The sequence below is a fragment of the Scatophagus argus genome, chromosome 13 (genome assembly GCF_020382885.2).
Source record: "Scatophagus argus isolate fScaArg1 chromosome 13, fScaArg1.pri, whole genome shotgun sequence".
In the NCBI taxonomy this organism is placed as follows: domain Eukaryota; kingdom Metazoa; phylum Chordata; class Actinopteri; family Scatophagidae; genus Scatophagus; species Scatophagus argus.
This window is the reverse complement of record NC_058505.1, coordinates 13,023,864-13,039,612: the sequence shown is the minus strand read 5'-3', so window position 1 is coordinate 13,039,612 and position 15,749 is coordinate 13,023,864. Positions and strand designations below refer to the sequence as shown.

Genomic DNA, 15,749 nt, shown 5'->3' with positions numbered 1-15,749 from the left:
ACCCTGAGGTCATTTAAACACTAAAAGCCAACGCATACACTCTTGGGTTAACATAAGTGCTCCAATTCGACTGTTAGTCCATATGAAGAGATCACTGGAAGCCATAAACTGTTGTGGATAAGTCCACCAATATAATCTGAATTTCTGAGACACAGGGCATTGTCTGCATACGCCGCTTTGCCCCGAGTATTCTCCTCCTCCTCCACTCTCCACCCGGTTTCTCCTAAATAATACACGACAAGCCTTCCCCCTCCTCGCGCTTGCCCCGTCGTCCAATAGCAGAGGCGCATTTTATCAAGCTATCTTCTCTGAGCCAATCCCGGTCCTCCCGGTGATCCCTGTAAACCGGATGCCCTCCCTCCTGCCTCTCAAACAGACGTAATCCGTGGATCAGGGCGGCAGGCGTTCAGTCTGTGGAGAGTAGGTCTCGGACGGAAGTGATGAGAGTGAAAATACCCACTGTGGCAGACTTGAAGAAACCGCATCAGTCCACTTCAAGGACAGTGAAACCTGCTGTTTCGCAAACAGGAGGTGAAGGAGAAAACTGTAAGTATGCCATCATGTAAAATGCATAAACTATGACCTAAAACAGACAGGCGGTGTTTTGTGCAAAGTGACGCTCTAGTTAGAAGGAATGATGCTTCTGTAATATGTTCATTTATTTCAACTATGGATATTCTGCTGAAATATGCACATGGAATGAATGGGAAACCCTGACATGTTGTGCGATGGGGTCTTGGTTGGCGCTCAGTAGTCTCCTAACAAGGCGGCTTCACGTCTCTAAATCCAGCGCACGTGAAACACGCCAGCAGAGAAAGAGGAAAAAAAACATCTTTCATCGGCAGTTTCACAAGAATCATCCGTGTGAGTCCAGGGTAATACAGTGATTTCCGAAGGCTCTGTGCGACATTTTTGTGCACATTTCAACTTTTGTAATGTTTTGCCAGACGCATCGATGGTACACAGTGTACTGGCAAATGCTGTTTCCGTCGCTTGGAAAGTTTTAACCATACGCGTGAACAGCCAGTGCGGCCCAAAAGAATCCTGGTGGGAGCCTCCCAAACAATATAACTTTGATTCATTTCACTCACCAGACAGTCTCCTGTTTCTATTGGGCCCGAAAGTCGGCGAACGCTGATAAATGGTGGCTATTATTTTTCAGCTGAACAATGCGCACCGGCTTTGTGTGTACCATCTGTCATTGTATCGACATTACAGCAGCCATCCTGCCCCAAAGAATCCAGTGAGACACCTGAAGAGCACAACAGACAGCGATCATTCAGAGCCGCCACCCGTTTCTCGCCAAGCCGTGACTCATGATGTGATCCGTCTGCGTGGAAGGGTGCGTAACGCAGCCAGAAAATAAATAGGCACTGGAAGAAACCGGGTGCAATTAGAATATTTTCTGTGTCGTGGCGAGGTGCAGTGCAACATAACGCATGCATTTATGTTGTTTTTCATATGCAAACAGGAACTGGAATAGTCCAACTAGACTGCATGGCTTTGCGCATCCTGAATTGTCGGAAACAGTCTTTGCGCATCTGACTTCCTCCCGGAATTTGGGCCTCCAGCACATGGCAAACACAGCCAGACTGCCATTTTCAGGGTGGGCACTGCGAGAGGATACACGCTGACCAAATACACAACTGCGTTTCACGCTCAGTTTTTTTTTGAGGGGGCACGATGTGACCTAACGTGCCACTCAGTGGGTTTGCCCTCCAGGTAGTTTAATGCAGCTGAGACAGGCTTTCTTTAAGGAGACGCTGACGCCTGCCAAACACTAATATGCCTTAAGGTTAATGAGGCCGTCTCCATAAATTCTCCTGCCATTTGGATCTTGAAGGTCTAGACGCTTAGTGCAGCACTGCATTTTACAGGCTATGGATTGTATACACAGCATGCGTTTATGAAAAAGAGAAAAATGCATGGTCTTTTATTTAAAGACAAACATTTTGTTGGCAGGCTTTACATATTCAATTGAGAAAAGGGATGGGTGTCACGTTAACAGAAAGCTGCTCAGTGATTGAACAGTACCGATGTGCTGTGATAACCGCACTTCTGACCCTCTCAGTTCGAGTTACATGTAATTCACTTTGGCCCACATGAAGAGAAAAAGCAGCAACCTCATGGCGAAGAGCAGCGAATGTCCGTGTGCATATCTCTTGTAGGGCTTTAATTCGGTTTGGAGCTGCTCTCAGAGAGTCATCAGGGTGAAATGAACAGAGCAAAGCCGCTGTCTTCCTGTTACTGTTCCGGGGGCAGCGGGGTGGTTGGATGTTGGTTTATCTTATCTCCTGCTGGAGTTATGATCATCATTCCCGTATAGCTCATTATCACATGTGATGAGTTTCATCAGCTGCACCCCACAATTATGTTGAGAAGCAACCTGCTATCACAGCGGAGAGGCTCTCAGCCACAGATCTCTGTGGTTGCTCCTTTGTTACACGTCATTTGTTTCTCAACAGAAATCATAGAACAATTTAAAAAAAAAAAAAAATCTTCCTACAGTTTTCTGTTCGTCATGAAAATGTAATGTCGTTAGCGTCAGGGAGTCCCATCTTACTTCTCCCACCATCACATGACTTCCAGCAGACCGCCAGTTGTTTTCCTGCTGCCATCAAACGCTGGATACACAAATGAGGAGTAGAAATGCTTCTGCGTCGTTCTTTTCAATCATCGGAATATAATACGCAGGCTTTTTAATGCATTATTTCGACATCTGGAACACGTATAGTAAATTCATAGGAAAAGAGTTTGACACAATGCCCACGTCATTTTATTTTTCAATCCATCTCGGACTTTATTGCACATCTATGGTTCCACAGCAGCAAATCTTATAGCAGCTGTTCACCGCATACGCTTACATTGTGCTCATGAAGTTAAGGGTTGAGTGAGTTCATCGCAGCAGTAACCAGCATCCATATGTGTGTGTTTGTGCTTGTCTGCGTGCGTGGTGTTGGGTAAATGGAAAGGTTAGGTAGTGCACAAAGGTTAGGTAGTGCACCCTGCCTCAGGCACCATGACATACTGCCTGTCTAGATGAGTGGGTGACCTCCGACCTCTCGTCTAGCCAAAGGCCTGGGTCTGCTCAGGTCAAGCCAGGTGGCTTTCAAGAGCCTGTTGGCCTGTTCAGCAGCACATGACACTGGAACCCTTTGCACTCAGGATCAAACGAGCTCTTTTGGTTAATTGAGAAACTCTTACAGCTTGTGTGTGACTGTGTGTAGATATGTGTGTGTGTGTGTGTGTTACAGCTGTGTTACAGTTAAAGTTATGGATTAGAAAATGCAGATTAAGATGTTAGAAAAGCTACTCTGTTAGATTTTAGATTTTAGTCCTCATCTACGCTTGATAAAGTCAGACATTTATATTAGTATATCATAATTAAACAGTTTGATGCACCAAGTCCCTCCTCCACAAAGTCACACTCAAGGTTTTGCAGCATCCCAGGTATGAGAAATAAGGAATTTTCCAGCAAGTTGTCATTGAGGGAATCAGACTTATTTCTTAGCGCATTCATGAGACGTAACAGCTGTTGTGAGGCTGCTTTAATCATGAAGTGCGGTTGCAGTAAGACAAAAACACTGCATTAGTCCTGATCGTGTCACAGCTGAGACAAACAGCCGGTCACAGTTCTGTCACAACATGCTCTCTATTGTATCGCCATGCAAGAAACTCCCCATGGAAATTTTGGAATCTTTCCCATTGTTCCTAAAGGAAAAGGGGGCTTTCATATGGAAGTGGGGAACGCCAGGAAATGACAGGCATTCTTTGTGGACTATTTGAAAATAAACTTGTGGGTTCTCGCTTCCCTCTCGACAGCTAAGCAAAAACTAGAAGTAAGAAGAGAGGATTACGGTCTTAACAATTCCTCAATGGCATTTTCACTTTCTTACGTTTCCTGCTGCAATTTGTCCCAAAAGTATATTTTTCTTTTTCGTTGTGCTGCAGACATGCCATCAGAGTTTCAGCTAAAGAGCTTTTGTCTACGGCTTTTCACTCTTTTCTCTACAGTTTCCTGAATGGGTGCATTCTTATTTTCTTCTGTGTTTGTCCTTATTTTGCCTTATCGTTTCCTCCCGGCTTTTAAACACCACCTCGCCGCTCTAGCCCGGCTTTATGAGGTGTGACAGTGAGGTCTGGTTGCCGAGGCAGGTCGTGTGGACTGGAACTTAAAGCTTCACATTCAGTCGGCTGCAGTCGGGTTTTGGTAGGACTTAAACTCACTTCACCCCTATACAGTACCTCGTATACAGGAACTGCCTTCATTCTGCTGAGCTGGCATGAAAGTGCAGAATTGGGGGGTGGGGGCTTCCTTAACCTCAGAGTTTTTAATTGCACACATGCAGTTACTGCCTTTTAATAAGGAAGAAAGAGGAGCACTGACTGAAAACTGAAGGAAAAGTAAAAACAGATGGCAAAGACTAAAAATCATATGTAGCATTTTTTTTTTTTTTTTTTAATGTCACAGAGTCTAACATCTTTTGAAAGCGCAGTTTAGCACCAGGTGTTCATAGTTCTCTGCAGCTTTGAACTTCCTCCTTTCTGAGATTTAATAGCAGGTTTTATTTAACAGTCTCCTCTGTCTTAGCCGGACAGTCCTGCTGTACCTCAGATTAACACTCACACCTTACCCCCTCCTCTTCCTCGTCCTCATCCTCTTGTTGTTTTTCCCACCAGGCCAGTGGTAGTTCCCAGGTATTTGACCAGTGTAGCGTAGCCGGGAGGGTGGCTGTTCTGTCCTCTGTGAGACAAAGGCAGCGTGCCTCAAGGAGAGGGATGAAAGGAAACAGGGCTGTGCAGCCACTCCTTTTTACAATGGGAGGCATCCATAGTTAGATTGTAGAGCAAATAACCATCTTGTCTTTTCCTTTTCTTTAAACAAGTGCCGAGGCTGTGAGAGTGCTGTAAGCATACGTATAAATGCGAGTTCGTGTGTGCATGCAAAGAGGGCTGGGTATCCTTACTGTACACACAGAACCTTTTTCAGGTTTCTCTTCCTTACACCTGCTTTGTTTCTGAGCCGACAGATGGTGTTTCTCTTGTTCAAGATGCTTCCTGCGTTAAGATTTTTATTTGTGTGTGTGTGTGTGTGTAAACTGTAAAGAAAATGTTAGAAATTAAGGGGGGGAAAAAGCATGAAAGAAAGCTTTTAATGATGTAAATGATTCTGGAGCAGTCCAGTTCCATCAAGTGGGCATTAGCAATTAAATTATTGATTATTATATATTCTGATCCTTCAAATTGACAGTTTAAAATACTTCATAATCAACACTTGAGTAAAGTAAAAGCATATATTTGCAGTAGAATGTACTTAAAGTGAAAAGTTTTGGTCTTAAATCCCATATGTTGTTCAGCTGGCAGTGGGTCTAATTACTGAATACATTCACTGTTAAGGAAGTGAACACATGCACCATATTTTCTGACTTTATTCTTCATTTTGCACACAAAAAATATGTAAAAAAAAAAAAAATAAAGTTAAGTATTTTCTGCAGTACCTCCAAAATCTGCACATGCACAGCACTTGAGTGTTTTTGTTACACTCCATCTCTAGTTTTCAGTCACATAATTATTCAGGGACACATCATTCCATGTTTACAGATGAGTTGAATTATACATACACTTGTATATTCTATGCCTCTGCTGCGTATCTCTTATAGCCTACTGCAGCTCAGTCTTGTGTTATCATCTCGGGTGGTAGTCAGGGGGAGGGAGCAGAAGCCGCAGGAGTCTTTTATGGCTGCAGCTCCAGAGACAACCTGTTCTCAGGCACTTCTCTTCTGGCACTTTTTTATGACATCATAAATTCCTCCATTTCCTCTGACCAGCCCTAGGTGGGTATAAAGGACATACCTGGCCAGTAATTGTCTGTCTGGCCCTCTCATCTGTCAGTCTCCTTCTGCTGCTGGTGACTTCCTCCAGAGCCAGACTCTCAGACTGCCTGAAGATACTCAGATCTCTTAGATCTGGAGGGTGGACCATTAAAGCAGTGGTTTATTTGATGAGTGATAGAGCAAAGAACGTTTTTTTGAGTGTGGTTTTCTTAGACGCGCTTCTACTGCATCTTTGCTGGTCCTTTAGTCCGGCACATTCATCAGCAGCCGTTTATGCGTGCATGTGCACTTCAGACCGACAACAGCACACTATCAAACCTGCGGATACCTTTTGTTTGCTGAAGTCCCACGATGAAGAGCAGAAAAGAAAAGGATTAGGTTAAGAAAGAGGAGGTTTGTGTGTGTGTGCGTGGGAGGGGGGTGCTCCTCGGAGAGGCTGGAACAATACACGCACCAGCACGACAACATTCCTTGGGGTTAAAAAGGTCAAGGGTCGCCCAACGACCCCACCCTGCCAATCAGTCCCAAGGCACTAACTCCATGCCTTTTGTTTTTGGTTTATGTCTGCGCACTTGTTGAACACACTCTACACCTTGTGTTACAATGCCCCCTTTGCTCTCTAATAGACTAGGTTGACATAGAGCACATTGACTGTTTATATTTTTTCTTTCACTATATCATTTCAAGAAAAAATAGAGCTACTCTTTCTTCTTCAGTTCTTTTGCCAGGTTTGTCTGACAATATCATTTTTTAAAATTATGTACGCAGCCTATGTCGCTTATAATATCCCAGCCAGATGTTTGGCAAGCCCATATCTATACAAAGAGACTAAGAACTACCACAGGAGCAGCCAGGCTGTAATTACACTTATTTTCATTTAAAATGGCCACTTTATATAGTCAACCCACAAGGGTCAAATATTAGTCTGAGGCCACTGTAGGTCCTTAAAGTCATATGTTTCCTCCCTTATGAAAAATCAGGGGTTTTTTTTGGGAACAGCACAGCATGCTTCAAATGAAGTCTGAAGGCTGCCATTAAAATGGAGCATATGCATGTGTAGGCATTGAGTGGCGTGTGAGGCTGCTACAGGCAGACTGCAGGTCTGTTAGTCATTAGCACAATGTACAGTATACACTGGAGTGGACATGACGCTACATTAAAGCCTCGCCCACGGCCACATCAGACCACCCCAGAGACACTCCACTGGCACTTCCTCCACCCACCTCCATTGCTCAGCCTTGGGGAAAGTATGTTTTGGGATTTCCGGAGGATGCACTGGACATTAATCATCTGATTAGGAAACGCTGTAGTCAAAATTAGATTAATTGTGAATGTAGATGGTCAGAGCTGAAGAAAAGTTGTGGGGGAGTTTTTGCACAAATTGATCTCCACTACGTTTCATTTTTGCATTGAAATCTGCTTTGTTTTCTCTCTATAGGTGTTCACGTTGTGCCTCCTGTCGCTGACTTTTGTGACTCCATGAAGACCATTTCCATCAGGTATACCGCACATCATCATGGAAACATCTTCATAAAGTCATCAATTTCTCTTTACTGAATATTCACCATGTGCCACATTCTTTTGTTCCCTTTCTTGGTGGCGTAGAATCACAGAGAGATGAATATAAACCTCCTGAATTTGATCCTGCGCACTAAATCGGCTTACAGTAGAGGGAAGGAGACGTTTCTCTCTATTAGTCCGCAGTTAGAAATGAAAGCCTATCTGGCTGCAGCTGTGGAGCTCCAAAGATGGGGACGTTTATTGTCGGGAACAAATAGAGGCCTTTTAATTTTGTCTAGCAGCTGACGCCTTTCCCCACCCACTTCTCCAAAACCGCTTTTGTCAGTAATGTTAGAGTGGTCCACACAGGCAAGAGTGAGCAACCATGAGAGTTTCATGAAAGAAAAAAATTAAAGTGTGGGGTTTTGTTGTCGATAGGCCCATGGGAGGGGAAAGGCCCGGCTGTTTGCCATATGATGCAATTATCTGCTATTTCAAAAGATTATCTCCCTCCATCGATATAGGGTTTAAATGTGTATACGTATGTGAGTGTGCGTCTGTCTGTGAGTGATTTGATCTCTGGTTTGTACCCCCGGTGTAACGTTGAGACTCTGTGGCCTGGAGCTTGGCCCCCCATTTAAGCTGGGCTAGCTATGATCTCCCCCACTCCCAATCCCTCCACCATCCGTGATCCCTCCCTCCATCTTTCTCGCACTCGCGCACACACACACACACACACTCAACACAAAAGAAATATTCAGCTGTAGAGAGGGGGTCCCTCAGAGGGCGCGACATTGAACTGGGGAGGATTAAGAAGAAATGGCTGGCTGACACAGGGGTTGCCATGGCAAAGCCCCCTTTTCTCCTCTCCCCCCGACCCGCCGCCTATTTTTCATTTTAGGTCTCATAGCAGGCCGAGGTGTGTGTGTGTGTGTGTGTGAGAGTGAGTGAGTGAGTGAGTGAGAGAGAGAGAGAGACAGAGAGAGACTGTGATGGAGTTGGGAAGATGTAATATGGCTTATGAATTTAGTTTATTATCTGAGCCGGTCTGCTTCAACGTGAGAGAAGAGAGACTTCTGGTTCAGACATGAGGAAAAAGCAAGCAGAAAAAAAGACAATTTATAGTGAATTATGTCATTTACAAGGGGGCTATAAATATTACACTAAATTATTTGACTACCTACTAGCTAAATTAATTCTTTTCCCATGATCGCGCAAATTAATTTGTGCATTTTCACTTATTCATAAAGCAAAGCATGCCGTGAAAAAATGTAGAGGCAGTCATTCAAATATCCAGCAAACTCACGAGACAAAAACCAAATTGTCTGTTTTATGGCCTTCTGAATTGTAGGTGCAATAATGTGATGCATTACTCATCCGCTTTAGCCAATGTGTTATCATGCTAGCCTGACGTCGGCCTCCCACAGTAGGGTAATGGAAGCAGGTCTAGACTGCTCAATGACATCAGTGCCCTTAACCCATGGAACAGGGCAATGAATGACCATAGATCAGCGTTTGCCATCCTGACGTCAGCCCTGGTCCGTGCTGCAGCGCAGTGACACTGTCGGCAGTTGTTCCCCTGCTATGGCCTGCTTCTGACAATGGGAGCTCTCAGCCTGTGGCTGGCTGATGGCTGGAGTATGAAAAGCTTGGCTGCACGGCAGGACATCAGCAGCATTGTTCTCTGGACTAGATGTATGTGAAAATCATGGCAGGCTCAAACATAGTTCTCTGACGCTTATTTTATTTAATTAAAACATATTTATTTGCTGTAAAACTGATTTTAAAGTAGGTTCATTCAAATGTCAAAAATGTAGTCTCACTTGATTCAAGTTATTTATCCATGCAAATAATTTTGGTTTCATTTGTCTATTTGTCTTCCTTCACCCCAAATCAGTGGACTTGGATTGAATTTCATCTTTATTTCACCTTTGTAGCTCATTGCAATGACAAAATTGCATTTTAAAGTCTCTATGAAAACTGTGTTGCGTAATATTTAGAGTAGCTGGGACTTTTAAATACTGTATGTCTCAGTGCTGTGAGCAAAAGTTGTACTTCTTGTTGTGCTACTTGGAAACATCGAAAATAGGCTTTTGTAGTAGGTGAACTGACCCTTTTAAAGTGAAAAACTATACCACACAGTATTACTGCTAACAACTTCCTCCTTGTCTGTTTCAGATGCTGTTATGGCCAGTTTTGAACTGAAGATGAAAGACTTGGAGTTCCTCTGACTAATGAGGTGGTATTAATACAATCAATCAGACCCTCTCGCTTTATGTTCAAGCTTAAACCCACCACAAAACATCTTGTGTAACATTGCCAAAACCGTCTTTGCACTGTGGACGGTGGACACATTCTGCCACTGTCCTGTGTCATGTGCGACCTGAGCCCTGTGGTTTGAGTGAAGTCTTGTCCCACCCAGAGCTTCTGACCCCCCCCCCCACGTCAGCTCGGCTCGCGCTCACAGTCCCACTTGTCCCGCTTGCCTCGGTGAACATTCAACGCTGTCGGTGAGTTTGGTATGGATCACATAAAAACCATCGACCGTTGACTGTGCCCCGCGGCTGGCTCTGGCAACGTCAGGAATGAGCAAAAATGAACAAAAGGGCAAGTGGGCGCATGCAAATCTCCGAGACGAAGGGACACACACGCACGCACAAAAGTGACACTCTGTTTCCACTGCACCCAAAGACCAAAGGTCACAATCAACATTCATTGCTGTCGCTGGGTTGGACTGTGTAGAAAAGCTCACTGAACAATGAGTGCAACTGTGGCCCAGATCTGCCTGACTCGTGTCTCAGCCAATCAGCCGACCGGATGTGAAACACTCTGATTTCTTTATTTATATACTTCTTGTTTTTCACTTCTATTTTCTCCTCTCTTCCTCTCCTCCCTGGCGCTGGGAGTCTTCAGGGGGAGGAGAGAGAGGGGGAGAAAGAGAGAGAGAGAGAGAGAGAGACACAAATAGACTTCTGGCTGCTTGCTTGTCCTCATCCTCCTCTCTTCTCCTCTAATTGGCGGTTATGTGTGCAGCAAGGGGGAAGGAAGCGGAGTGAATGTGTAATCATTTGGAGTCTCTTCTCCTTTAGATGTTGCATCCCTCTCTTTTTTGTTTGTCTAATTATATACTGAGCCCAGTTAACTCTGTGCTAACTGTGCTGGCAAGAATGAATGAGTGACAAACAGAGGGAGGACAAGGAAGTGTGTTTTGGGTGGGTAGGGGGGGTTAGAAAGATTATAGCAGCAGCAAAATTATTATCTAGTTTTTAGTATATCTCAATATTCTTCCTGGTGCTACTGCGAGTGTGCAAGGATACAAGCAGTTTTCAAATCCTGAAAGAAGACCATGCATGTCTCATTATCTGTGTTTGAGTTTCATGTGTGTGTGTGTGTGTGTGAGAGAGAGAGAGAAAACCTTTCTGCTGATCTCAGAGTGTAATATGTTATTTTCTTCTCTTACGAAAGCAGCGTGCTCCCTCATGGGAAAACTGTCTCTGACCTTGTCTTCCCTCAGACAGCCTGGGACTGGCCATGCTGCTGCCATTTCTCACACTGTGTCCTCGATCTGTAGTCCATGTAAACACACATGGCACATGTATTTGGCATTTTGTGTTTTATGATCTCATGAAGTGCTGATATTTGCTGGACGTTTTTAAGGCTGGTTCACTAAATAATTCAATAAAGTTAAATCACAAGTCACACATTCGTGTCTGATCTGATTATTTGCTTTAACTCATATTCAGTGTTTCACTCCTGGATACCCTTCCACCCTCCCATCTTTCCACAGTCTCTCAGTCTTTCAACAGTATGTACTTCCTCTGTCATGTAGTAGCCCAGCCCCATGTCCCTCTCTCCCCAGTCTTTCTGTATTATTCATAGAGAAGCACTCTGTACGATGGTGCAGATCAGTGGAGGTAATGTAATAGCAGCTGCGAGCGTGGCCCTGTGCTGTCATTTGGGATGGATTCATGCAATGTGAGAAAACACCCATTTGTTCATTTCTTTAACTTTGTTGGTGTTGCCAACATGTACAGCTGATGGCCAGGCATTGGATCCTAAGCACATCCATGATACAAGTATAGTTATTGGCAGTTTGAATTCAATACATTTTCAGCAATCTTTGTACCCACCTGAGATGAGCAAATGTATTTGTGCCCATGTTAAGATGCTGACAGAGAATGTGTGATCTAACGCCGATTTAATGTTATGCAGTGTGATGACATTTTTACTTAGAGGTAGAATCGAAACAGCAAAACCAAGAAGTGTTGCTGAGAGTAGTTCAAAACACTGTGAAGTGATACTACCGCCATCTAGTGTTCAAAGAGTATTTTTTTTACAGACTTCTTGTGCAAGATGGTTGTTCATTCTGTAGGTTAATAATTGTTGAAATGACATGAAATAGTCTAATCACAGTGATCAGCTTACTATTTGTAAAACATATTCATTTATTTTTACTTATTTTACATAGCTTGAGTTAAGCACTTTGTAACCCTGGTTTTGTATAGGCAAAGTTTTAAATACACACAAATTACCAATTTGTCCTGATAAAGTCATTGGGGAACAAAATTGACTGATTTTATTATTAGTAACGAAAAATATGAATATGTTTAAAGGTAGATAGAAAAATAATTTCATCATTAATAGTCCAAAGGTTGTCCTGAAATACTCAGACTCAGTTTCATAATAATAAAGTTTGTAGTAAGGCTTCAAAGAATAGGTTTTGTTTTCAATTTACCAATCAACAGAGTAATTTGTATTGTCAAGCCCCCTGACAGACATTTTAGTTTATAAGAGGAGTAATAAGAGGGATATTTTTTCATGAGGAGAGTTTCCTTAAGAGTCTCTTGATAAACTGGTATTGATAGTAAAAGTACTGACGTCATGTTAATAATACATGTGAAACTACTATGTATAGAATCCAGTTCAGGTGTTGTAGTTCCTTTCTTCATCAGTTCATCTGTTTGCCTTTTTCACTATTTCTTTCTGTGTGTTTTTATACAGTCATGGTTACAGACACTCTGTCCACCTTCCTACACTCCCAACCAGAGTGTAATTCATCTGACAAAAAACATACGATCGAATAGTGAAAGTCTGATATTGTGAGTGAGGATTAAAAGTTACGCACCACTAGGTTAACATCAAGCGCACGAAATAAAAAGACATACATGTGGTGGCTTCGGTGATGTTATTACAGTGCAGTGAAATATTTTTCATTTTGAAATCAGCTAACGGCTGTCTCGACTTTTTAAAGTTGATTTTAAAAACATTTCTAATTGTTATTCACACACCGAACACACAGCCAGAGGCACTGCACAATGACCTCTAAATTAAACAAAGCATTACACGTCATTATAGCTGATGTCAGCTGTGTGTCAGCATGGAAATACCTGCTCTACTACCTGATTGGCACCGCTCTGTGTGTTACTATTCGCTGGGGCTCTGATCACAGGACTCAAAACTTCCCGAGCTGAATTTTTAGCCGTGAGAACATAAACAAAGAAGTTAAGATAAAAAAGTGATGAGCTGTTGGGGAAGTGTACGTGTGTAGCTACGGTTCAGTTTGTGGTTTGTATTTATTATTTAAAATTCCGTTTTACTTTGAGGCCATGAAAGCATTCATTGGAAAGTTGCTTCTTTTTTATACAAAACTTTAATCTTTTCATTTTACAACAAGTGAAAACATAACATCTTATCTTTTATTACAAAAAATATAAAAATATAAAAGTTAAACAATGTTTTGGAATCATATATGTCAGTCATAAAGGCACATTTTTTAGCAGGATATAAATGAAATAAATGAATGATAAAGCTGTGAACCCTCTCTGGTTCCTGGATACCAGCGCTGAGAACGACAGCAGCTGCAGCTGAGCTCCACCGTTTCTTCACAAAGCTGAGAAACTCTAATTCTGTTGTTGTGAGCTGTTGATGTGAACCTTTCGCGCTCTGTTCCTGCAATGACAATTGATCGAGTTATAATCGCGAAAATACATTTGGCAACCTGCAGAATTATACTGTTTGTTTGCACAATTTTCTTGCTAAAAATCATACCTTATTTTGTCGATGTAGTCCATCACCCAGTTCAAGGCAGGATTAGTGCATACTTGCCCGTTACGTGTGTGGAAACTGTAAAAGGACAGAGACAAGAGACAAGATTTATACACTTGTGATAAAAAGTAATACTGTGTTTTATTTAGGACATTAACGTCATCTTGTTGATACTCACATGATGGCATTGATATGGCACACCTCGCTGATAGTCTGGACTGAGTATCCCTTTATTGATTTAAATGATATTCTGCCTTTTGTGTAACCTCGACAACATCCATAGGACACTGCGAAGCGAGAGAAAAGATCATCTGATTAGACATAGAAAAGAAGCAGGAAAAAGACAAATACATACAAATACAATTCATTAATTAATTAAGTGGGAAAATAATAACAAATGGAGGCAGACTTGAGAGAGGAAACCCGGTGCAGTACATACCGGCAGACGTGTCTGAGGCCAGCAGACAAAAGACGAGGAGCGCGATCACCATCGCCGTAGCTTTGATTGACACCATGTCTTCCTCTGTCTTCTGTGTCGGCAGCAGTGACTCTGAGCTGAGCTGTTGTCTAGCCGGTTCTCAGGTGGAGTCAGAGAGGTTGTGGTGACACGCTGATCATCACAGCCGCCTTTTATCTTCTGCAGAGAAATAGGAAACTTCCACTCACAAAAGACAAAGCAGAACTATTACTCCATCTGAGAAACTCCCCTCATTTTCCCCAGTGAAAATGATTAGATTGTTGTATTGTCATTCACCTGTGAACGCTGATTATTTGTGTCTGTGTGTTTATTATCAAACAGATTATATTAATTTGAAAAACCCCATGTAACTCCATGTATGTAAAGTAAGGAGCAATCAGAATGATTGTTCATCGGGAATTAACGGTCACCATACAGTAAATGGCATTATGCTACTGCATTATGGTTCAGAGCAATAACATAATGGATACAAGTAGAACAAAACAGACTCAACCAGAATAGAAGCGGAACAGATCCAATGTCTAATTACAGTTCAGCAAACTAATTTAACTAAAAAAATTTAAGATGGGCCACTGTAAAATCCACCACACCTTGAAAAACAAGACCTCAAAGAGTCCCGTGTAGGCAGCACAGCATTTCAAAGGTGTGCCAAACCTCTCTAACTGACTTTTGCCACGATACTGTTAACAGCGCAATATGCTGTATGATTTAAAAAACTATTTCAAAATGTGTCTCAAGAAAGAGTTCAGAAGGTTCCACTGAAGAACTTCTTGTGGCCTGACATTTCGTGGGCTGCAACAAGTAGGTTGCTTTGAGGCTGTACAGAGGTTCTTTTCTAGGTCAGAGGAACCGTTATTATATAGTAAAGAACCATGCATCAAAGGAAACAGCAGCATGGAGAGCTCTGAAATAGGTCATGATACAGTTCAATTGCTGTCTAATGGCGCATTATAAACTTTCCAACAAAACCACACCTCACTCTTCACTGCCACATGATTGTTCATGTTGAATCTTAACCTTACGAGTAATTATTATACCTGCTGTGCCAGGGAAACCAATGTTCAATAAAAGAATTACGGTAGCTGTGATCAACATTCCTGTTCGGGCCAGAGGTGAAGCGATTCCTTTGCAGTGTGACACATTACACACAAAATCCACATTAATCTGAACTTATAAAGGGTGTCTTCCAAATAAACCAAAAACTATAGACAGATCTGTAAGCGAACTTTAAAAAATGTGAAGCCGTCCTTTAATGAAAGGAATATTTTAGGAAACCACGTTTCTGTAACGAGACATGAAAAGGCGCCTACACACAGAAAGAAGAAGGAGGAAACTCACTATGATCCTGTGAGAAGAGCAGAGAAAAAAAAATACAGAAATACAATAATCTTTGATGTGAATTATTCAGAATGGTTTAAGATTTGTTAGAAATGACTGAAAATTCAGAACGTTTAAAGGAGCCAATCAAGGAGTTGATTGAGAAAAATGGATTTGCAGTGTCTTGTCACAGTAGGAAAAGCTCATGTTTCACTGACAGTATTCACTATACCAGGCCCTGAAACTGAAGCAGCTAAATGGAGTTCAGACATCAGTTATTTTAATATTCTTACACCCACCTACTGCGACATGTCCTAATGTCTTTTTAAAAATGTCTGAAATAAAGACTTCTCTGTCTCACACACTGTATAAAATGATGTCCATAGTAAATGTGCTGCCTTTTGATGAAAAACAAACTACCATCGCTTTCACTTGATGGTCACCTCTGACTCTCCTTAGCTGAAAAATTTGCATGTCGCCGTCGTCTACTCACTTTCATAAGTAAAAGCAAGATGTTATGTCAGCTAGAGGTGCTGACTGATGAACTGTAAAATTAATATGAACGAGAGCCTGAT

The 15,749-nt window shown here is 42.3% G+C and overlaps 1 protein-coding gene and 1 long non-coding RNA gene across 2 annotated transcripts; one reads left to right on the top strand and one right to left on the bottom strand.

The window, feature by feature from the left end:
• The first annotated feature begins 362 nt into the window (after positions 1 to 362).
• On the top strand, positions 363 to 11,035 carry LOC124069979. Its single transcript, XR_006845135.1, has 3 exons — positions 363 to 546; positions 7,273 to 7,333; positions 9,513 to 11,035. It is a non-coding gene; the product is annotated as an uncharacterized LOC124069979 (long non-coding RNA).
• A 1,930-nt stretch (positions 11,036 to 12,965) lies between these two features.
• Positions 12,966 to 14,004, bottom strand: ccl20a.3 (chemokine (C-C motif) ligand 20a, duplicate 3). Its single transcript, XM_046408760.1, has 4 exons — positions 13,819 to 14,004; positions 13,558 to 13,666; positions 13,383 to 13,457; positions 12,966 to 13,283 (listed from the first exon to the last, which is right to left on the bottom strand). The coding sequence occupies exons 1-4, from the start codon at positions 13,892 to 13,894 to the stop codon at positions 13,235 to 13,237; spliced, it is 309 nt and encodes a 102-aa protein (XP_046264716.1). The 5' UTR covers positions 13,895 to 14,004; the 3' UTR covers positions 12,966 to 13,234.
• Positions 14,005 to 15,749: the final 1,745 nt, after the last annotated feature.

What these genes read in the sequence shown, in the direction of transcription:
- ccl20a.3 (XM_046408760.1), bottom strand. Translation starts at nt 13,894, where the DNA reads ATGGTGTCAATCAAAGCTACGGCGATGGTGATCGCGCTCCTCGTCTTT. An exon ending in TGCCATATCAATGCCATCAT is followed by an intron (nt 13,458 to 13,557) that starts GTGAGTATCAAC and finishes GTCCTTTTACAG; the next exon opens with TTTCCACACACGTAACGGGC. An exon ending in GACTACATCGACAAAATAAG is followed by an intron (nt 13,284 to 13,382) that starts GTATGATTTTTA and finishes TTGTCATTGCAG; the next exon opens with GAACAGAGCGCGAAAGGTTC.